General features: G+C 37.3%; 1 protein-coding gene across 3 annotated transcripts in view; it reads right to left on the bottom strand.

Moving 5' to 3' along the window:
* Positions 1 to 23,371, bottom strand: part of BMP5 (bone morphogenetic protein 5) — a 119,545-nt gene that overhangs the window by 4,540 nt on the left and 91,634 nt on the right. Inside the window, exons 4-7 of one of the 3 annotated variants that reach the window (XM_065886481.1) lie at positions 14,483 to 14,677; positions 12,430 to 12,432; positions 2,444 to 2,520; positions 1,033 to 1,143 (exon numbers count right to left, since the gene is read on the bottom strand). In XM_065886481.1, the coding sequence (XP_065742553.1) occupies positions 1,033 to 1,143; positions 2,444 to 2,520; positions 12,430 to 12,432; positions 14,483 to 14,677 (386 nt within the window). The remainder of the gene's footprint in view (positions 1 to 1,032; positions 1,144 to 2,443; positions 2,521 to 12,429; positions 12,433 to 14,482; positions 14,678 to 23,371) is intronic. The other 2 variants (XM_065886482.1, XM_065886483.1) reach the window with 2 other exon arrangements.

The following is a 23,371-nucleotide window of genomic DNA, read 5'->3' as shown; positions in this document are numbered from 1 at the left end:
TAATTGTGAAAAAAGGTAATCTTCTGAAGAGTTAATCCTCACAAATTCTAATAGTTACTATTTCTGTTGGTCATAAACAAGCCTCACCCACAAAGACAGATGTTCTTCTAATAGCTCCTGCTCTCCTACTACCATCAACCAAGTAACTCTACTCCCATCCCATCATTGTCTTGATTCTAAAATAATGTGTTCCCTTCCTTCTGTCCTAATAACTTTTAGTTGAAATGTTCCTATGAACCCAAACTTTAATGTGGGATCACATCATGTAGGCTATGCATCTTCTAGAAGCCTCTCCCTAGTCTTCCAGAGGCTGACCTCCCCTCACCCCACATATCAAGTCACACACCGTAAGGCAGGCACATCAGACTCTCAAGGGTTTTCATGAGCTCATTAGATACAGTATGACCATTTAGAGATGATGAAATAAACATTTCATTATCTTTTTCACAAAAATAAGCCTAGATTATTTGAGATTAAGTCACTGTTATATTCCTAAGTGTGGAAGGGACAAAAGGAAAGCTAATTTCCACCTTAAAGATTATAAAGAAAAAAAGTATCAAAAAATAGAAACCAATCTTCTACTTATACTCTATAATACATTGAAGAGCTTCCATAATATCAAAGTACATTATAGAACATTCTTAAATGATGAGAGAAAAAACGCTCAGATGAAATTCAGTACAACTGTCATTCAATGCTTTTGCAATGACTGCTAATGAATTGTCAGGTTAGAAACAGCGCCTGTGTGGTTAGTCATATTGTCTAATGAAGAAATCAGTACACAATGACCACTTTATGTGATTACTCCAATTTTCCTCGCTGAATCCTTCCCCATCTGGAATCAGAATTATTCTTTAGGCCAGCCTAAATTTCCTGACTATATCGACCATTGTTACTTTGGCACAATTGTTACTTTAGGTGTTTGAGAAAAGAAAATGCAGTTCTAACTATAAATGGATGCTTTCCTTTGAATTAACTTTATAGGAAGTTTGCATCATAAACCACTTTCCATCCTGCAAAAAGAAAGCATACCAGAGTCTGAACTATGGCATGGTTGGTGGCATTCATATGGGCATTGAGTGGAAAAGAACATTCTCCATCACAATAAAAGGCAGCATATCCTTCTGGTGCTATAATCCAGTCCTAAAACGCACAAGAAGAGAAGAAGAAATAATATCACCAAAATAAAAATACAGAAAATCAATTCTTAAAGAATACTCAAATATAATTAATATAATATAATATAATCTGGATTGGTTTCTCTTCTTGGTCCAACAATTACTGTAATAGGACAGCCTCCCCCAAGCCCTTAATTTATGGTTAAGTTAAAGTTTACAACAAAAGTATAAATATTTTCACAAGAAATTGTCCTCTGTAATTTCTCCCAAGAGGTCACTATGTAAGATATTCATAGGCTGTATTAGCCCATGTATTCATGAATAAAGTCTTAATAATGAAATAGCATTCTAAATATTGTTTAAACAGGAAATGATGAACTCTGGAAAGTTCAAGTGAACCAGAAAGGAAAAGAAGAATAAACTTAATTGAGATCATTCTCATTACTTCTTACTAACTCATTCCTGCTTTAGAAGCTTGACAAGCTCCTAAAGCTGTAAGATTTGTGCCTTGTCCTATTTTTCTTTCCATTCATGTGTTAACTTTATAGTCTCTTTAAAAGAAATGAATTGGAGAAAATTCCTGAGCACTGTACGTGAAAAATTTTAGGAAGCTAAAAAGCTGGCACTTATAATGGTGGCCCTGATTTTTTTTCCAGAGATGTAAAACTTGTCACCGATGTAAAATTATTGAACAATTCATGTAAATTTAAAAATGCTTACTTGTTAATATTATTTCTCAGTATAATAGCTCATATTCTGAGGATCCAATGTAATGGAATAATGTAATCTAAGCAATCCAATTTAAACTATTTCAACACAGAGCCATTAAAAATTATTTTGGTTAAATCCTCCTTCCCACCCTGTTTGTGAAGCAGATGTAAAAGAAAGCAATAAGATGTTTAAGTACAAGAAAAAAATTTTTTTCTGTAGATCTACCTTATGACAGAGACATAGTCAAGGATTCTATTTCTTATACCAATAGTTTGGGACCATAGGAGGCAAATGGAAATTGCTTGAGTTAATCTGAAAAATAGGTATTAAAATGAAAATTTGGGGATATTTAAACAACAGGATTTTTTTTTCACTCTCTAAGTGTGCATTTCTTCTTCAGCGTAATTGTTTTTTTTTAAACCATAAACTCTATTATGTTTCAATGGTGAAAGGATAATGGAGAAATAAAAATGATGTGGATAATCTATATACTGAATAGTCACGTCGAAAATAATTGGTTACTGTATAGGAAAAATTACTGACAAAGATTCTGAGTAATTCAGGATTGATAATAAAGCAAAAAAGAAGCAACCAAGTTGGTTGACCATTCTTACCTGCCATCCCAGATCCCGGAAACTCACGTAGAGTTCATGCTTCTTACAGGCTTGTTTTTGTTCACTTGTGTTATAGTCTGAAGATAAAAATCAGATTTTCAACAAACGGCAGTCTATCAGGTATACTAATATTTCTTTTGTGAGTTCACTGATAAAATCAAAAGGAGGCTGTATTTGAAGTCGTGAAACATGAGTTTGAATCTCAAAGTGAAAGCCACTTACTAGCCACGTGAACTTCAAGAAAGTCACTAGTCTTGAATGTTTTCTTCTGTAAAATGCAGACAACACCATGTACCTTGAGAAGTTCTAACAAGGATCAGGTTGTATCCTTTGTGTTGTGATGGTGAACAGCCTGACACCTGGCACTCAATTAATGCTTTCATTAATTCACTCAAACTACAGTGGTGCTTACTATATTCATGTATATTAAATATTCAAACAACACTTCTTTTATTCTTCCATGAGACAGACACTGGGAGAGGACCAACTGGGATGCTACAGAGTTGATTTTATCTTAATAAATATCTCAAACTCAGGATACCCAAAGTGGAGCTTCTGATTGCCTCCCCCCTCACCCCCAAACTAGTTCCACCTATAGAGGACAGATAGCAACCTCCTAGGCAAAAGAAACAAACACAAAAACTGGAGTCAAAACGTACTCGTTTTATTTCTCACCTCCACATCCAATCTGTCAGGAAATCCTTACACATTTCACCTCCAAATACATCCAAAATTCACCCACCCTCACCACCTCCATGATGGGTTCTGGTCCAAACCAGCACCATCTCTCTCCTGAATTACTGCCACATCCTCACTGCTATTCCTCCTGCTCTGCCCTGCCCCAACCCACCCCCATATCAAAGCAGCCAAGAGTCAGCTCAATTATGCCATGCTCCAGCAAAATGTCCCACCACGGTTTCCATATCAGGCCATGACGTCTCCTTGTTGTTTTGTGCACAGGTCCGCTTTCTCCCACCTTAGGGTCTTCACTTTCACCCCACCCCCCTTCCCTGCAATGCTCTTCCCCTGGATATCTACTTATCTAAGTCTCAAAGCTTCTTCAGTTCTTTGCTTAAGCATCATCTTGTCAACAAGTCCTTCACTGACTACCCTATTTCAGATCCCAAATCCCACTCCGATATTTCTCTCCCGCCTTGCTCTGATTTATTTTTATCCATTTTGTTGATCGTCTCTTAATATGCTATGCCATTTACTTATTTATCATGTACTTTCATTCTTGCCTGTTTCTTCCCTCTAGAATGTCAGCTCCCCAAGGGTAAAAATCTTGTTTGGTCCCATTTGGTGCTCTGATATACCCCAAATCTCAGGAACAGTGCTTGACACACAGTAAGTACTCAATAAATATTTGAGGAATCGAAGAATGAATTCCTCAGAATATTCCAGAAATGACTTGTAGCAAAGAAAATACATGATTTCCAGGATTTATTTTGGAATATAATCTGAAAAACCCATAACCTTTGATAACTGATTAAAGGAATTAAGAATAGAGAATCCCCAATCACGTCTGGAATAAAGTAAAACACTGCAGAAACACAAAAAATCTCTCTATATTATTGTCTCTGGGGTTTATTCATAATTTATATAAATAATATTCAAAAAGCTAACCCATTTTAATTATTTCTAACACAAATAAATGAAAGAGGAAAAAATTTAGGGTGATGGGAGCTGCAAAGTAATTTATTTTCAAAGAAGACAGCTAATGTTTTCATCTAGGAATAAATGCTACTTTCACCCTGACAGCTGTCTCTGGTAAATCAATGTAGCAGTTCACTGTGAAGAGCAGCCTGTCTTAAGGTGTCACCTTCCAGTTTAATTATCCTCAACCTCTAAGAAAATGTAGGCACATCAAAGATCCAAGGGGCCTGTCTTAACGGGCCCTGTCGTCTGCCTTTCACAGTGACTTCAACTGATTATTTATTTAATGTGAGTCCAGAAAACAAGATGATGATTAAATTTGAACACAGAGACTCTTTTACTTCTAGATCAGAGTTATTCCTGTGTGCAATTACCTTCATTAAAACAAATTAAATATATAGATAATGACAGAAAATGGAGAAAAGGGAATTTATTTGAAACTTAGCATTCTTCTTCTTTGGGTAAACTTTTCTCTTAATTGAAATAGCAAACGGAGTTAAGTTTGTCCAGGCAATAAACAAGGGTACTGTAATAATAAGTATAATACCATGAAATGGACATGTTTGAACCCTGCATCATTTTTAGGGAAAAGGAATAACTAATTCTGGTATTAGTTTGACTGCATAAACTTCTTTTTTTTCTTTTAATTTATTTTTGGCTGTGTTGGGTCTTCATTTCTGTGCAAGGGCTTTCTCTAGTTGTGGCAAGTGGGGGCCACTCTTCATTGCGGTGCGCGGGCCTCTCACTGTCGTGGCCTCTCTTGTTGCGGAGCACAGGCTCCAGATGCGCAGGCTCAGTAGTTGTGGCTCACAGGCCTAGTTGCTCCGTGGCATGTGGGATCTTCCCAGACCAGGGCTCGAACCCGTGTCCCCTGCATTAGCAGGCAGATTCTCAACCACTGCGCCACCAGGGAAGCCATGCATATACTTCTTGATATTTAGAATTTTTAAAAAATAAAGTCAGCTATGCATTAGACCAGGGACCAGCAAACGTTTACTCAAAAAGGACAGATAGTATATATTTCAGGCTACAAGTTCCCCCCTCTCAGTGACTCAACTCTGCCCCAGTAGCATGAAAGCAGCCGTAGATAGTATGTGAATGGATGGATATGGCTATATTGCAATAAAATTTTGCTTATGGATCCTAAAATTTCAATTTCACATAATTTCTGAGTGAAACAAAGTATTATTCTATTTCGAGTATTTTTCACACATCTAAAAATGTAAAAACCATTGTTAGCAATTGGGCGGTACAAAAACAGGCGATGGCTGGATTTGACTCTTAGGCCTTACTTTGCCGAACCCTGCATCAGACAGTCACGGGAATATTTATTCATTTATCCTTGTCTTAATGAAAGGCATGGAATGTGAATAAAGACCTTATAGCCAATAACACGTTCAAGTATATCTGAAAAGCCATAAACTATGTCTAAGGTTATTTGAATTCCATGTTTATAAAAAAAGAAAGAAAGTCAAACTCAAAAGTCAAAATAGATCTGTTTCATCTATGCAGCTTTTCATGCAGGCTCAGTGATGTATATAATGTAACATCACATAAAGGTAACGAGCAATAAATTTATAACAGAATCTCGTTCCAAGAGTCTGATTTCATAGAGCATTAGGACCATATGCTTAGTCTGTCAGAAATAAAAATGAATGGATACTGAGTAAATGTTGTACCCAAACCAGCAAAGTCTGCAGTTAGGTTTACTAAATGGTTGGCAAAATAAACTGTGGGAGGAAAGACAAAGAAATTAAATTTATATCTTTAGAAAATAGTGATTGGCAGCCCTTCAAATATGAAAATGAGATGGACATGATGCTGCTGTTGACAAACCTGAGTAGAAATGAAGAGTCACACCAGAAACTACTAAACGTTCTGGAGCCACAGCCAACACTAGAAAAGCATGCTAGCATTCCTCAACCACAAGGCAGGTATCGCAGATACGTATTTCCCTCTTAATGGTAATAATATTGGGAAACCAGTTCCAAAATATTGAAAATATTGTTAAATACTTTATGCCAATTTGTTTATGATCAATTTCTGGAAACAATGCAAATTTATTTATATCTTTACAAGTTATATTTTTCTCTTCCAGTTTTATTGAGATGTAATTGACATACAGCACCGTACAACTTTAAGGTGTACCGCATAATGGTTTGACTCACATACGTCATGAAGTGATGATCACAGTAAGTTTAGGGAGCAGTCATCATCTCACACAGATACAAAATCAAAGAAATAGAAAATTGTTTTCCTTGTGATGAGAACGCTTAGGATTTACTCGCCTAACAACTTTCGTATATAACGTACAGCAGTGTTAATCATATTCATCATGCTGTACATTACATCCCTAGGACTTATTTATCTTATAAATGGGAGCTTGTACTTTTTGATTGCCTTCATCCAGTTCCCCCTTGTCCCCCAATAATGCAAATTTAATCTTTGTCTTAGTTTGATTTTTCTTAATTTTTGATTATTTTGTAATTTAATTTTTCTTAAATTTTGATTATTTTCATAGAAAAGAAATTAAATACATGATTTTAAAAAATCTTGAGGGCTTCCCTCGTGGCCCAGTGGTTGAGAGTCTGCCTGCCAATGCAGGGGACATGGGTTTGTGCCCCGGTCCAGGAAGATCCCACATGCTGCAGAGCGGCTGGGCCCATGAGCCATGACCGCTGAGCCTGTGCATCCGGAGCCTGTGCTCCGCAACGGGAGAGGCCACAACAGTGAGAGGCCTGCGTACTGCAAAAAACAAAACAACAACAACAAAAAAAAACCCCCAAAAAACCCAAAAAATATCCTGTGATCTACATAGGGTTAGGGCTTAAATGGTCTGTCCAGTAGTCCCTGAAGAAACAACCTAATAAAGAAACACATGCTAACCTAGCTATGAAGGGCACAAAAGAAATAAGTCCAAAAAACTCCATATGCCAGTATGGGTTTCTTTTTTCTTTAAAATCTAGCATTAGTGTCTTTAAGGAATAAAATGTAGGTGGGGCTTCCCTGGTGGCGCAGTGGTTGAGAGTCCGCCTGCCGATGCAGGGGACGCGGGTTCGTGTCCCGGTCCGGGAAGATCCCACATGCCGCGGAGCGGCTGGGCCCGTGAGCCATGGCCGCTGAGCCTGCGCGTCCGGAGCCTGTGCTCCGCAACGGGAGAGGCCACAACAGCGAGAGGTCCGCGTACCGCAAAAAAAAAAAAAAAAAAATGTAGGTGAATCTGTAAAAGAGAAGAAAAAAATCCAAAATAGAATTTAACATTTAAATACATCAACAGCTTAAGCCAAATATGATGAGATACTGTGTTTCAAAGCAAAGGAGGAGATGTCAACATTCTCTTACTTAATTCCTAGAGGGAGATAACGGACGGACGTCAGCACCCACAGCTTCAGGATGTTCATTAATTCATAGAAAATGAAAATGACAAATGAACGAAGGTATCAGAGGTAAAATAGCAGGAATGGTGCTACCGTAGACTGTTCAATAATGTAAATTTTGATATGGCCTTGGGGGTGGATAAACCCCAAACAGATAGCAATCTCCCCCAAAGATGAGGGATTTCAAATGCCACTGCTACCCTCGCTTAATCTCCATCTCCTACATCCAGTGAATGACTTGCCCAAATTTACGTATGACCCAGTAGGAATTACTGTTATTTATTTATGTAGGGATAATTGTGTTTGTCTATGTATGAATGTGTGACACAGAAGAGACACCGCAACATAATAACTGTCTGGTGTGTTTGCTTAACTCTGCTTAGCAAAGCCTCTGTGGACGATGCAACAAACATTCTCACCTTAGAGCTCATTGACATAAAAACTCATCCACAAACGTGAGTCTCCAAATGCCTACCAGAAATCTATGTGTGAAAGTTTCCCAGAGGCCGCCGACTCACTATTTTTGTTTCTGACCTCATACTCCTTACATTCCTTCTACTTGGTTAATAGGATCACCAGTCACCTAGTGGCCCAAGACAGAAAATCGAGTATGTTTCTCGATTTTCTTTCTTTTACCCTCCTACCCTGCATTAAATCCATCCCCAACCCCCTTTAACCAACACACCTCTAGCCTAGTTAACCTAGCAGAAGCCCTTTGCACCCTTGGTCACCTCACACTACCCGGACATCCTCTTTGGGAATTTGGTCCTAGGATAACTCTTCACCCCTGTCTCCTCCTTCCTCTCTGACCTTAAGTCTTTTGCCTAGTTTATGGAATTCTTTTTTCTCCTTTGTCTATACTAAAGTGCTGATGTTCCCACTGGGGGCTCCATCCTTGACGTTTCCTCTTACCCTGGTTTCCATGAGAGCATCAAGTCCTGTGCTTGATCTAACCATTGGGGCTCATAGCTGCGTCTTTTTCCTACACCTCTCACTTACTCTTGACACTCCCATTTCTGGAGTGCTGCCGGCTCCATTCCACATATTTTGGTTTCTACTTCCTCCCTCTCCAATCTATAATCTTCACTGTTTGGGGTATGGGACTAGACTTTTAATCATATTTTCACATTCAGTTTTACCCCTTGGCATCCCATCCATCATTTTGATGCCAAATTGAACTTTTTAAAATGTGTTTCTGATTGTGACACTCCTTTTTTTCCAACTGCCTGCACAGAAGCATCATAGTTCCTGACCATCACACACCTACACGTTATGACTTGGTCCCTGCATGGCTTTCTATCTGACATCACACTGCTCTCGCACAAGAACCTGCACACCCGGCAATTGGATACTGGTACGTGGTTCTATAGCTGTGCACATAAGTCTGAAATAGCTTCACCCACCCCTCCATTTCTGGAAAATGTCTATTCTTTCTCATATGAGTCACACTCTATCCTTACTTCTCCCACACTACCTTGTACCTACTCTAGTGGAATTATCTCCCAATTAGTACTAGCGGGCATGTCTTTCCCATAGTCTGTGGGAGCGCTTTTTTTTTTTTTTCTGCCGTATGCGGGCCTCTCACTATTGCGGCCTCTCCCGCCGCGGAGCACAGGCTCCGGACACACAGACCCAGCAGCTATGGCTCACGGGCCCAGCCGTGTGGGAGCGCTTTTTAAGAAGCAAAATTCTTATGCTACCCATCTTTCATGAGCATATAGTTAATACTGTGCTTGTCACATTGTGGGTGCTTATTTAACACTGAATAAATATTTTACAATGAACCATGCCCGGATAAATTATCTCTCTAGAATTCTTTCTAGTTAGAAATTTGACAATAAGTGACCAGGGGTATGGGTACTGATTAGAGAAAGAGGATTTCTAGTCTTCTCTGATGTAAAAATCTGAACTCTTTAGGTGCCAGTTCTGAAAAACCAAACCTTAATTTGACAAATAATAATGATAATGCCTAAACCTGAATGAGTACGTACTGCTGTTCTCCATTCTTTACACACATTAAATAACTAATTTAATCCTCACAATTCATGTAATTTTCCCTTATGAGACAGGTATTAGGATTCCCACTTCACAGATGAAGAAACAGACACAGAGAGACATGACATGTCTCCGAGATTACACAACTAGGAAGTAGTGGACAGGGTTAAATGACAGAATGATAGATAGATAAATGTACAGATGGATAGATAGATGAAAAACATCTATCAGACTAGATCTAGGAACCAAAACAATTGTCGTCTGAGAAGGGATTTTCAAAATTTTGCATATTCAGGGCACAGATACCAGCTTTTAGTGTTAATTACTGGAAAAACCATGTAGATTAAAACCATTCTCACACATGCAGCTTTGCAGGATTTTCACTGCAGCATTGACTGTGAAAGCTCCAATTTAAAAACAACCAAAATTTCTTTTTAAGAGTGACGTGATTAAATAAACTCTGATACAAGCGTTACTGAATATATTGTAGCAGTTTAAAAAAAATGAAGTCACCATTTTGAAAGATGGCTGAAATATGTTGTTTAAAAACACATAAGACCAACTATATGACGACAAGAGTGAACCCTAAGGTAAACTATAGACGTTGGGTGATTGCGATGTGTCAGTGTAGGTTCATCTTTGGAAAGAAACGCACCATCCTGGGGAGTGATGTTGATAATGGGGGAGGTATGTATGTGTGGAGGCAGCGAGTACATGGGAAATCTCTGTACCTTCCTCTCAATCTTCTTGTGAACCTAAAACTGCTCTTAAAAAGTATGTAAAAATAGGAACCCTCCTGCACTGTTAGTGAGAATGTAAATTGGTGCAGCCACTATGGAGAACAGTATGGAGATTCCTTAAAAATCTAAAAATAGAACTACCATATGACCCTGCAATCCCACTCCTCAGCATATATCAGGAGAAAACTGTAATTTGAAAATATACATGCACCCCTATGTTCATAGCAGCACAGTTTACAATAGCCAAGACATGGAAGCAACCTAAATGTCCATTGACAGATGAATGGATAAAAAAGATGTGGTAAATATATACAATGGAATATTATTCAGCCATAAGAAAGGAAATAATTCCATTTGCAGCAATATGGATGGACCTTCAGATTATCATACTAAATGAAGTAAGTCAGATAGAGAAAGACAAATATTATGTGATATCACTTATATGTGGAATCTAATAAAAATGAAACAACTTATGTACAAAGCAAAAATAGACTCACAGACGTAGAAAACAAACTTATGGTCAGAGAGGTTGGGAGGAGGAGAGATAAATTAGGAGTTTGATATTAAAATATACACACTACTATATATAAAATAGATAAGCAATAAGGACGTACTGTATAGCACAGGGAACTATATTCAATATTTTGTAATAACCTACAGTGGAAAAGAATGTGAAAAAGAATATATATGTGTGTGTGCATATATATATATATATATATATATATATGCACACACACATATAACACATAACAAAATATATTCTCCAAAAGTGATGTATATACGGAGGAAAAGATTTGGAAGTACATGTATCATGTTAATATCAGTGTATCAGTATAACCTATCTCAAAAGAATTAGGTGTAGGTGATCAGAGGAGAACTTTAGCTTATTGAAGATTTGATTATTTTTAAATAATGAAAATGCATATTAATTATATAATATAAAACAGTCTAAACAAATAATCCCAATTAATTGTTCCTTCTGGTTTTAATATTTTTGTCCAAGAGGCATGATTTTACACTGTATCCATTAGGCAAGAGATAGTGCCTGTCAAAGAGTTGGGAGTTGCAGAGTGTCCCCATTTTATTTATTTATTTATTTATTTATTTATGTATTTATTGGCTGCACCATGCACGCAGCATGAGGGATCCTATTTCCCCAACCAGGGATCGAACCCTTACCCCTGCAGTGGAAGCGCGGAGTCTTAACCACTGGACCGCCAGCAAAGCCCCAGAGTGTCCCCATTTGAATGCCTCTTTGAAAGACTTCTTAAGAAATCACCATGGTTCCAGGCAGGGCACCAATGATTGGATTCACCTTCAAAGATCTCTAGTACCAAGCTTGCAATAAGCACCTTTTCAAGCAGTTCTGCAGTGAACCAGGACTTGCTATGTGCCCTGTAAACTCTTAATGTTCTATTTTTTTCGGCACTGATATAGTGCTCAAAACAGCATCTTGCTTTTGGTAGGTTCTTTAAAATCTTACCAACTTGGTGCCTTTCCATCTTAAAGGGTGGTTCCCTTAACAGTTAGCTATTGCCTACATTTTCTTACCCCCAAATCCAAGTTCAAATGAAAATCAACTGTGCTGGCTCATCGTGAAACAAGCAACATCTTTCACAAAGTGTCTGCTCAACTTTCTTGCCAAAAACCTGAAGAGGACCAAAGAGGGAGGATTTCTGCAGAAAATCTGGGAGCAGTGGTTCTGTGCATAGGCACCTGAAAAAGGAACTTAGTTTTTCCCATAGAGGCAATACGTTAAGGTCTTTAACGTGTGTTTGTGAAGTTGCTATTTTGTGTTAGACCCTGTTCTAGACTCTCCACAAAGAAGAAAGAAGAAAGAAATGAGGTAAAGGCAGCAAGAATGACCTGGGTTCTCCTGCACTGTTGGAGACTTTTAACATTTTAGGATATGCTTTGCAAAAAAAAAAAAAAAAATGCAACCAAGCAAACTTCTAATACGACTCTCTCCCTTCTTCCTCCTGGCCCCGTTCTTAGTTATGGAGTATTCACACAGTATTTTATTGTAAAAGCCTAGTAGTATTACAGCATTTACTATTTATATTTGGATAATTTTAAAATTTCACTGGCATTTCAAGTCTCCTAAGTATCAAATTTTATGTTTATATTAACCCCCTGTCTTTCGGGCCAAATCCTATGAGACTTTTTCCCGTCTGCTTGATTACTAACTATTGAAAGGTTAAGTCTCATACACACAAACCAGCTACTTTCTTTCTTCTTATTATCAAAATACGAACACGTTCCAAAACCATCTACTGCATATTTCAGAGAAATGGGTGCCAATGACACACCTTTTAAAAAGAAAATATTGGTCTATATTAGAATAATTTGGTACTCTAAATGGTGTTAGGAAACTGATAAAAAGTTACGTGATTTCTGTGCCATGTGTTTTATTCATCTCTAGTTATAGAAGCACATTTGTTACTTGTGGTCAGGAAGGGAAGATAAATAGAGTTCACCAATAGGGAGAAGGATTCGGATGATTTCAGTTGCTGGAACACCTCTGCCAGAGTCATTATGAGCTCTAATAATACGTAGGCAACTTATCCTTTTTCCTTTGTAATTTCCTCAAAAATTATTTACTAGTCTATTCAAGATTTAACAAATCTTTTTCTTAATGCAGTCTGCTACATTAAATTAAAAACATTTCAACCCATTTCAGAACCATTCTACATGGAAAGAAAAATATACAACTTTGACAGGCTAGTATTTACAAGGAAGAAAAGGTCTTAGAAAGTTATTTTTCTCCATCTTTCATATTAAGCCATTACAATGTTTGCCAAACTAAATATCTTGTGAAGATTTTTATAAAATAGCCTTGTAATAAGGCACTAATATCACGTTTTACTTTCAAGTGAAAAAGACAGTTAAACTTACTTAATGGAAAATTATTTTAAAACATGACTTTCTGTGTAGCATGTAATTCAGTATAATGCAATTCCGTATAGAACTCTTCCCTCTGCTTCTGTTGCTAGACGCACAAAACAGACTTCTTTCTAACACGATTCTCCTGTACCCGCACTCTAGGAGGGCTCCAGTGAGCTCCACTTAGTATTTTTGTTGAGTGTCTCGGGTTCAAAAAAAATTCTATATATTCTTGTTTCATTTATAATAATTTATAATCTTATCTATCACTCATGCACATTGGAGTAATAAAAAATTACAATATGACTTGTCAGTTTCTAGCAATTGGGAAAAAAATAAAGATTTTTTTCAGGAATAATGGCAAACACTGTCTAAATGTGTCTTTTTGGAAGAGCAAAACATTCTAATTTTCTGAAATACCCTATGCAGAGGTCATATCTGTTTTGTTCACCAGGTCATTCACTGTGCCTCACAAGTACACTGCATATGGTGGCCATCAACATAGAAGAATACACATTTTACAAATGAACAAATATGCCATACTAAGTTGGAATGTTCTAGGGCAAGGTTTCCCCTTCAAATGGGTTTATTTTTCATAGATAAGACAATTCCTAGGAATAAAATAGCCATCGTTTTCATCTAAGAACAGCTTATGAAAATTTGTTATACCAGGACTAAACAACGTACTTAATGGTATAAATTATAGTATTAAATTACTTCAGATTTTCTCAGATGAGTTCAGATCAACTGTACTTTTATCTCCCTTTCTATCAATTAATAGATTAAATTGCAAGCACAGTGGGATCAATTGGGCATTTGTAACATTTTGTTCGATTTCACATATGCAGGTATGTGTACACACGCACTCAAAACAAATTATCTAGATAACAGCACTCCAAATAATTAATAGAAATATAAATATTATTTCAGTTACCATAAAATCTTCCCTGCTTCTCTTGTCATAAAAAATTTAAACTTCATGATTCACATGTACTGTTTTAAGTACCCAAGTAACCTTTTTATTTTGAGTATACCTGGTTACCCATCTATATTTGAGAGGCCCTGGAAAGGTCAGCTCACAAGTTGTGGAGTTCAGTTTTGGTTAGTCTTTGTCGATGTAGGCATTCCATAATTTTATTACTGCCAGCTTGATTTTAATTTGAACTGCATCTTTCAACATATGAAGGCAAGTCCTACTTACAGTATTTTAAAATGAATTACTGAGTGATTTGCTGATGAAACATTTGGGGGATGCGAGAAATACCGTTGGATGATTTAATAGACAAAATGAAGGTATATCCAGAGGATAAATTTATTGTGGCTACTTGATTTGCAGCACATGACCCCACCACTTTCTGTGCAGAACTGCTGCTCTGGTTTTTGCTTACCTCCAACACTGGACATTCTGGAGGAATCCTGATGAGAGCCGGATTTACTGCGGTTTTGATTTTTCCGTTTGTTGGCTGCTCTCACAGATCGGAGAAGTACCTCGCTAGCCTTGAAAAAGGCCACCATGAATGGTTGTTTTGACTGAGGCCCGTGTCTTCCCACGAGACCAGCCGACTTTACATTGATGCTGTGTCCTAGAACAGAGCGAAGGAGCACTGGGTTTATGAAGAAGAGATGAAGTTTACCTGATGGGAATGAGCTCAGAGGGTACTTGCAAAAAGGGAGACTTTTTAAAACACTATCAGAATGTTTTCTTTGCAGGCCAAAGATTCTTATAAACATGGAAAGTTTATTATTACAGACAATTATCCACGCTTGGTTTTCCATTTTGTATCCCTCTTTGGCCACAGAACACCGTCAGGCCTTCACTGATGGTCCCTTCTCAGACCTGGAAGTTGGCAATGTTCTAAATGGAAAGGCTTGACTCCCATTAGCCTGGAAATGTCCACGTTAAACAGTAATTTCAAAAAATTAGCTACAGGCGCTTCTGCATTAGGTGTCCTATAATTTTCCTCCATGTGATAAAATCTGAAAGGCTGGCTGGGTGTTTCTATTTTCACTAGCTTCTTTGGAGACTTTCCAGTGTTAATTAGTGTTGATAGCCTCGCCCCCTCACCTCTGGCCTGTGCCCATCGATCTTTACAAAGCTGTGATCTACTTAAAGCTCTTCAAAGATTCTTCCAGAACCCCTGCTGGGATGGAGATTTGCTGTAAGCTCCAGGTCTTTCTCCATGTAAAGGATTTTGAAGCAAACATGAAAATTACAGAATCCCTCCCCTTCTGAACTTGGACATGCCCGAATTATGTTTACTGAAAGGAATTCAGAAGGTGCAAACCAAGCCTGGAGATGCTCAGGAAAGGAGAAAAATTCTAGGTGAGCTTGGATACTCACCTTGGTCTCTAAACCAGCCTGTGTCCTAGACCCTTTTGAGCCCTTGGAGTGGTTGTTTATCAGAAAAGGAGTGCACCCAGGGCCTGGGCAGGAATGGGTGAGAAGTGTCCTAGAGACTAGGAGTAGATGTTGATAAAGTATTTCTTCTTCTGGGATAGCAATAATAATTCTTATCATTATAAATGATAAGTATTATCATTATAAAAAAACGTGTTTGGAGCACATGCTGTGTACTCTAGGCATTTTTCTAAGTGTTTTCCATGCATTATTTAATGTGATTCCACAAATACCTTAGGAGTTAGGTATTACTGTTTCCCCCTTTTTACAATTCACTCTTGCTATGATCTTCTCATTTAAAATAATTACCATGGAAAATTATATATATATATATATATATGTATATATGTGTGTGCATATATAAAGAAAACCATTAATTGATATTGAATTCAATGAAAATCACCCAGAGAGGACAAACTGCTTAACCTTAAGTTGTACCTTTAGGTGAGAATTACTCAAAAGTCATGCAAAAAAAAAAAAAAAATTCTACTCCAGATACAGAAGTTACCAATCTTTTCAGAGTAATATATCATGTGGCTTCAAATACGTGCATGATTGGCCCTGCCTTGCGCCCAGAAAGATGTGCCGGTTTTCTTAAAATATTTATTCAGTCACGACTGTGGGGTAGCCTCAGTCCATTCTCCTACCTTGGAAGAAAAGGGAACAGGTCCCTAAAATCAATGGCATTTTAGCAAATAAACTCTTGCTCTTAACACAGTTTATTTTGGCAGCATAAACACTTTTGTGTATACTTGTATTGTACAGGGACCCTCTACCATCAGAAAAGGAGACTGTGTTATGTGAGTCTGTGCAGCTGTTGGGAGGAACACAGAGGTCCTTTAAATATGGAGATATTGGTTAAAAAAATGTGTGTGTGTCAATGCAGGCAGCATCCATCAACGTCCCCAACAATTGCTCATTGGGAAAACTTGTTGCTTTCTTACAAATATGAAAATGGCCACCGGCTTCCCAAATGCCACTTCACTCTGTCCTAGCAGAGAAAGAACTTTCAAATAATCAGAGCAGTAAACCTTAAACAAATAAGCGTATGGGTTTCTCTTTTAAATGCAAACTTACAGTGGCTCCATGCCAGAGTCTATATTTCTTAGAAAAACTATATCACTGGCATAAATGAAAGAGGCAGTTTGATTTGTGGTTGGAGTAGTTTCCATTCTACTTCCACTGTAACAAATGTATTAATTCAGCTCAGACTTCCTCCTTCTGGCAGCCCTTTTGCTGTAAAAAGAGAAATTAGAAGTTCCAGCCAAATACCATACCTTGAACTGACCCACCTCAATACATAAACACTTTTACAACATGTTTATTCAGGTGTAGCACTTGAAATTGGTTTAAGATGTTTCCAGTGACAGAGAGTGCAGCAAAAGAAAAAAAAAACCAGAACTGAGAAACTTGACTGTGATGGAAGAGAATAACTGGTGATCTGTTCTTTAAATTTTAGATTTTTTTTTCAGTCTTGGAGCACAACATAAAAAGTATTTGTTGAGCTCTAAGTTTGATGTTTTAATGAAGTGATAATTTAACAGGAACAAAATTTTTACTTGTATACATGGATGACTGCAGAACTAATTTTTAATATATGATCTTTCTAATACTGAAATAGGTTGCCACACGATGACCATGAATGGAATGCAGTAAAATCAGTTTTCCATTCATTACAATACACACTGACCCTTTTCCAGTTAAATAAGCATTGAACCCAGAGTTCCAAGTTTCCTTGGGTTTGCAAGAGGATTCTTTTTGTTATTATTCGAAAGACTTTCAATATTTTCATTTTTATCTGTGGAGAAAGAAGACTGCTCTCAAGATTTATATTTTAAAAACTGTAAAGATGTGTGTGTGTGACAAATATGGGTTTCTTGGGCTTTACAAAGGTAGATATTGTGTGTGAAGCAAAGTCCCCTTCAAAGCAACGTGAACTCCCTTTAAAATAACTTTTGATATTATTAAGTTTCCTCTTGGTTTCCTTTCCACTTCAGCAATGATGTGACTATTAAGATTCCATAAGTTCATACTTACTCAGTGGCTCTTGATCTTGAGCTACACTGTGGAAGCATTAACTATATGACCTTGTCCTTCAGACACATTATACCTCCCTTGATTATGTTGACTGAACCTTTTGAATAGGGCTGAATAGTTATTTTTCTTAGAAGTACTAATAGAAACCCAGACTATATTGCAGGTATTAAAAATAGTGACTATTTTGTAAAATCTATTTAACATTGTTGAATTTTATTATTAAAGGTACAGATGTTTTAGATACTGCAAATATATCAGTAAAGAAACCTACCTAAAACATTTTGATTTAGGAAAACTCTATGTAGGTGTGTATTACTGTGGTTTTATTTTTCAAAGCTAATCTTCATTTTTGACTTATTAAAAAAAGTAGGTAGGAAAGATATATACATTAAGGATTGAAAATACAGTGGATAGCAGATACAAACTATTATATATAGGATGGATAAACAAGGTCTTACTGCATAGCACAGGGAACTATATTCTGTATCCTGTGATAAACCATAATGGAAAAGGATGAAAAAGAATAAATATACATATGTATAGCTGAAAAAATAAAAAAGAATATACAGTGGAAATAAACATAACCTGGGGTAATAAAAAGAGCATTAAAATAAAAGGGTGATAAGGGACACCAGCTTGAATCCAAGCTTAATCATTTTAAGATTCAGACAAGTTTAGGCATAGGTAGAACATGGGTAAGCTAAATTCACCAGGCATATATTAGGAAGAGAATAGAAAAACCTGAAGGCAGAGAACTCATCAGAAGGAACAGGTGAACCCCTAGAGTACAGATTCAGAACAATGTCCCAGTGAGTATAAGGAAGAGGGATTTTGAGTCTGTAACTCAGTGTTCCTTCTGGCCTTGCTCCAATGTTTGCATGATTAACTTCTTAAGAACTAGGGGTTTCAAGAAAATCTAACAGACCTATTTTTACCCAAAGTCCCTGTAAAATCCTGGGAGGGCAAGGGAGCCCTACTTTGGAGTTTGGTTAATGGTGTGATACAAGTGGTAGCCAAATATTCTTCCTACTTCAGAAGAGTGGCTTCCAAGTAGCTCCACAATGGTACAAGATGGCAGCACCAGAATGTAGGTAGGTCCAAGATGAGTTCCTGTACCAGCATCAGCTTCAGAGAGTGGTAGCAGTTCAAAGGCAAGCAAAGCAGCAACTTCATGGCATTGGGAGTTTTAAGGTGGATAAAAAACTGTCCCAAAGTGAGAGGCAGGGCAAGTGATGGGATGAAATGGTCCTAGAACAAGAGGACACTTCCCTTGTGTCACATCTGACATTGTACACTAGGAAGAGGGAAGGGTAGTGATCTGCTAAATGGGTGGGGTGAGAGCAAGAGAGGGAGAAGAACTTGATTGCTGGGAGTCAATTCAAGTTTAAATACACATGGGATCTCCCACACAAATGGGAGAGGAGATAGAAAAGGTTCTTTGAAGGATATACCAGCCTTCCAGTGATTTCACTGATGACAGCTGGACCCAAAGAAACATGGTGCTCAATTATTCCAGGTTTCTGTATCACAGAATTCTTGAATCATAAAATAAAAGGGTGATGAGAAAAAATATGGGGGTCCAGAGTTTGATATGGGCAGAGGTATCATCTCTTGCATTTATGAAAAGAATCCCCATTAAATCTTTCCATGTGAATGTTTTTAGAACTATTCCTATCCTGGCCGTCTTGTTTTCATCTCGAAATTACTCAACAGGTACTGAGGGAAGAGAAGCAATTTGAGAAGCAAATATATGGGCATTTCTCAGTTTTATTAATGACAGAATGAATAAAGGTGGGGTTAGGATGGTATCATCTAAAGAGATAATTATTCTTTTCACACAGGTATCAAGAAGATAGTATGTGAGGCTGGTGCTTTGACTTACACATTTTGCCATAACTGAAGATGGATTCAAGACATCCAGATCTTCTCCTCTGATCCTTATGACTTTATATAAGCCTGGGGGTCAGGGTATTATATTCACATCTGCCTAAGGACATAACTAACTGTTTTCAAATTTAGAATCATCGAGACAGTAGGCTGGCAAGCCAAAGAGCCATCCCCAACTCACTAGTTTTGTATTTCAGACCATTCTTTTTGGAAAATGTGACTTTCAAAATGATTATTTCTTTAAAAACAGGGTTATTAAAGTAGCCTCTGACAAAACAGCTCTTTAGAAACATGTTGATGTTATAAGGACAAGTGGTTCCAAATATGAGCATTTAGTTTCCTTCCAGAATACACAATTTGAAAAACATTCACTTGAGGATTTATCAGAGTATAAACGTTGATATCACTATAAGATGTTAGCATAAAATCCACTGTTTTCTTTCCTATAAACCCACAGTATTGAACACTTAACCCAAAACACCTGTGATGAAACTTGTGCACAAATTACCTATTCTTCATTTCGAAAGATGCTTACAGCATCCTTTGTGGACTAGTTCACAGAAAACAAGTCACTGCGCTGTTTCTCATTCACATATTCTCTTGCTCTTTGCTTAGTTTCAATCTGTGATTAAATCTGATTCTGGTACTCTTAAATTATAGTTTCCGTGGCTCTAAATTATACTGGAATCGTACCCTTTTTAGAAACAGATGATTTAAAATGTGCAGAATTCTCTACCCGGCATATAGACTAAATCATTTTTATATCAGATTTTAAGGAATGTGGGGGAGATAGAATTTTGTCTACTTAAATTCCATATATGTTTTAACTCAGTGAAATCTTAAATTAAGCAAATTGTAATCTTGCTATGAATTTCAACTATGCCATACTTTGATAAAAATTTGCATAGTTTCTAGTTTTATAGTAAAAGCACAGACCTACTGCCAGATATTTGAAGTATCATAAATAAAATTTTACATTCCTGCTCAGAATTTTCCTAATTTTAAGATGGTTTACATTGCCTTACAATCTCAAACGAAAACAATGAAAAGCTGGGATTTTAAACTATTTCGGTGATACTGAAAACTCCCAGTAATGTGGTACTGGTTAAAAAATATATTGGTATTGAACTTCAGAGTACAAGGTAGTTAGATTTTTTTTTAGTGATTCTTCATGGTGATTCTGGGCTTCTGTTTAACAAGCCAGACTCATCATGCAATTTCTTTGCTAGATCTTTTCATTTTCTTCTTTATCCCAAAATTTAAAAGAGCAAATTTTAAAATAACCACTTTGTTCTATATAATTATATGTTGACAATTATACAGTCATTATTAAAAAGTAACAGGACTTCCCTGGTGGTGCAGTGGTAAAGAATCTGCTTTACAGTGCAGGGGATGCAGGTTCAATCCCTGGTCAGGGAACTAAGATCCCACATGCCGAGGGACAACTGAGGGACAACTATGTCCACACACCACAACTACTGAGCTCATGCACCTCAATTGGAGAGCCTGCATACCACGAACTACAGAGCCCACACACTGTGGAACCTGCACTCCACAACTAGGATAAGATTCTGTAGCTGATGATAGAGAAGAAACATTGGGGGTATGACATCCACAGAGGGCAACAGGGGACCATGTCTTGACATGCTAACATGAATGGGGGGTTGAGTATTATCTGCAGACAAGAAATGTAGTTACAATTCCTGGTAACTTCCTGGTAACACTGCAATAGAAGAAATTCATTTTTCTCTAGGATTGGGGTATGGGAAGGATAAAGTTTAAAGGAGGAAGAGATTTTTTAAAGAGTTTCCATTCTTTCTAAATTGTTTATAGAAGGGATTCTCATGCCCTGCCATCTGAGAAAGTCATGGGGATTAGTAAAGAAATTGGGATATTTGGTCAGAAACACGGGTATGATGGCTCAAAGTGTGATGGGGGGAAAATGCAAATAGTTGAGAACTGTAGCTCAAGAAATTTCTGAAAGGTGGGGTGGGAGGTTGCCTGGAGGAAGAAAGGCCAAGAAACATAAAGGAGCAGGGCCAGAGGTTTAGGCCTTGTTGGGGAAGCTTTCCAGAATATTCAAATTTTTTATTGAACTGAGGGTGGGGCTGAGATGATGGAAAAGGATTAGTCTCCTTCCATGGGATGTGGTCTGAAATGTGGAGGCTTACTGTCTCAGGCGTGACAAGTCCCACAAATGCTTTTTACCGGCGCCCTATTTTCAGCTAGTGGAAATATGAATCTCAAACTAGGAATTGTAGTTCACCTTCACATAAGCACTTACTTACTTTTTAATAGCTCCTCTCTTTATATAGAGAGCCTTTCCCCTGAGGCCCTATGAGTTTTACAGACATCATCTGTCACATGCCCCCAAAAGATTGGTTAGCTGTTGATCTTACAGATCTCATTTATTTTAAGAAAGCAGAAACATTCTTTTCACAAAACCATGGGAAGAGTGAATTATTTTTAGTCTCTTTTCCAGTTATTATGTGACTTCTTAAAATAAAAAAATGTGTACACACACACATATACTTCTTTCCTTTAAAATCACAGGGGAGTTAAATAAAACTATAATGAAAGCAGGGTTTCAGCAGAAATCAACCAAAACGTCTTCAAAAACTATTTTTACGTGTTAAGATATCAATGAAGAAAAGCTTTTAGATGTCAAACTCATTTGAGTTTGTTTCATAGCAGTGAAATTAATTTCAGACTCTGCATTTTATCTCTAGTGGATTAAAGTAGACTTTGCAACGAACTTAATGCAGTTACTTGGGAAATTTATGAGTGTCTAAAGGAAACATTCTTTTTTACCAGCTTATATGATATATTATTCAAAAAGAACTTTTATCATACAGAAAAACATAGTTCATTAAATGTTTGACCTTCCCTTTCAATTTGATACATGAACCTGTGAAATGATCATAAGCTATGTCTAGAATCTTTAGAATAGTCAAGGACTACCAAAATGGAGGAGAAATAAATCATTTTGACACTTAATAAAGAGAAAGAGTGAAAGGAATTAAAAGGTGTTTTCCAAAATATATAGTGAAGGTCTGATACTGAATACATAATGTATATACCATGATAAGTGTCTACTTTTTGCCAAAAAAAGAAAAAAAAGTGGAATTAAGACATTTGGGACTTAGTTCTTTCCTTCACATATGAAGATTGGATCACAAAACATTCTTCTGAGCAAAGAGAAGCAGAATCTTTCTTCACTTTTTCTCATGTCTCTGGCAACAGCAGAATGTGAGCTGGCCTGCCCCACATAAGGGACCAAGTGAGACCTCACGCCACTATGATTTCATGGTGGACCCCAGAGCAAAAGCATCCTTCTGACCTGTCCACATGCAAAATAACAGTTAGGTTCCCAGGATGTTTACCTTTTGGTCAGCATGGGTCAGAAGCAAATCTGATCTCACAGCCTAAATAGAGCTATCATGTTTCTATCAGTTTATCACCTCACAGAGAAATCATCTGAATACCTCCACTCATAAATAGAGCTGGTACCCAAAAGTCATAACAAGCAAGCCTTTCAAAAGCATCAGGGAAATTGGGATTTGAGAAGATGAGCCAGTTCAGTTCTTCTGAAGTTAAGAAAGAAGCAACAGCTGCCATTTTGAAGCTTGGTAATTTATCAGTTGTTTTACATACATCATCGTATGTACTCCTCCCCAAAAAACAATGGTTACATTTTTAAAATGAATAAAATAAGGCTCAGAGAAGGGTCATGTTTTTAACTCAGCCCTGTCGACCCTAAGTACTACCCTATTCCTTTAAGTACACAGAGTTCCCCTTTGTTAGAGATTGTTTAGGGCTGAGGCTTTCCTGTTGGGTCTCTGCTCCCCACCTTGAAAAGATTGGAGGAATCCATCCATCTCCTGGTTCTGGCAGTGATACACACATCGTGTTTGTCAAGGACACTGTGGTAGCTGCTGGTTTTGTGATGTTTAAG

Source organism: Phocoena phocoena, chromosome 10 (assembly GCF_963924675.1).
Source record: "Phocoena phocoena chromosome 10, mPhoPho1.1, whole genome shotgun sequence".
In the NCBI taxonomy this organism is placed as follows: domain Eukaryota; kingdom Metazoa; phylum Chordata; class Mammalia; order Artiodactyla; family Phocoenidae; genus Phocoena; species Phocoena phocoena.
The sequence above is the reverse complement of the archived record's forward strand: the minus strand, read 5'-3'. Positions and strand labels throughout refer to the sequence as shown.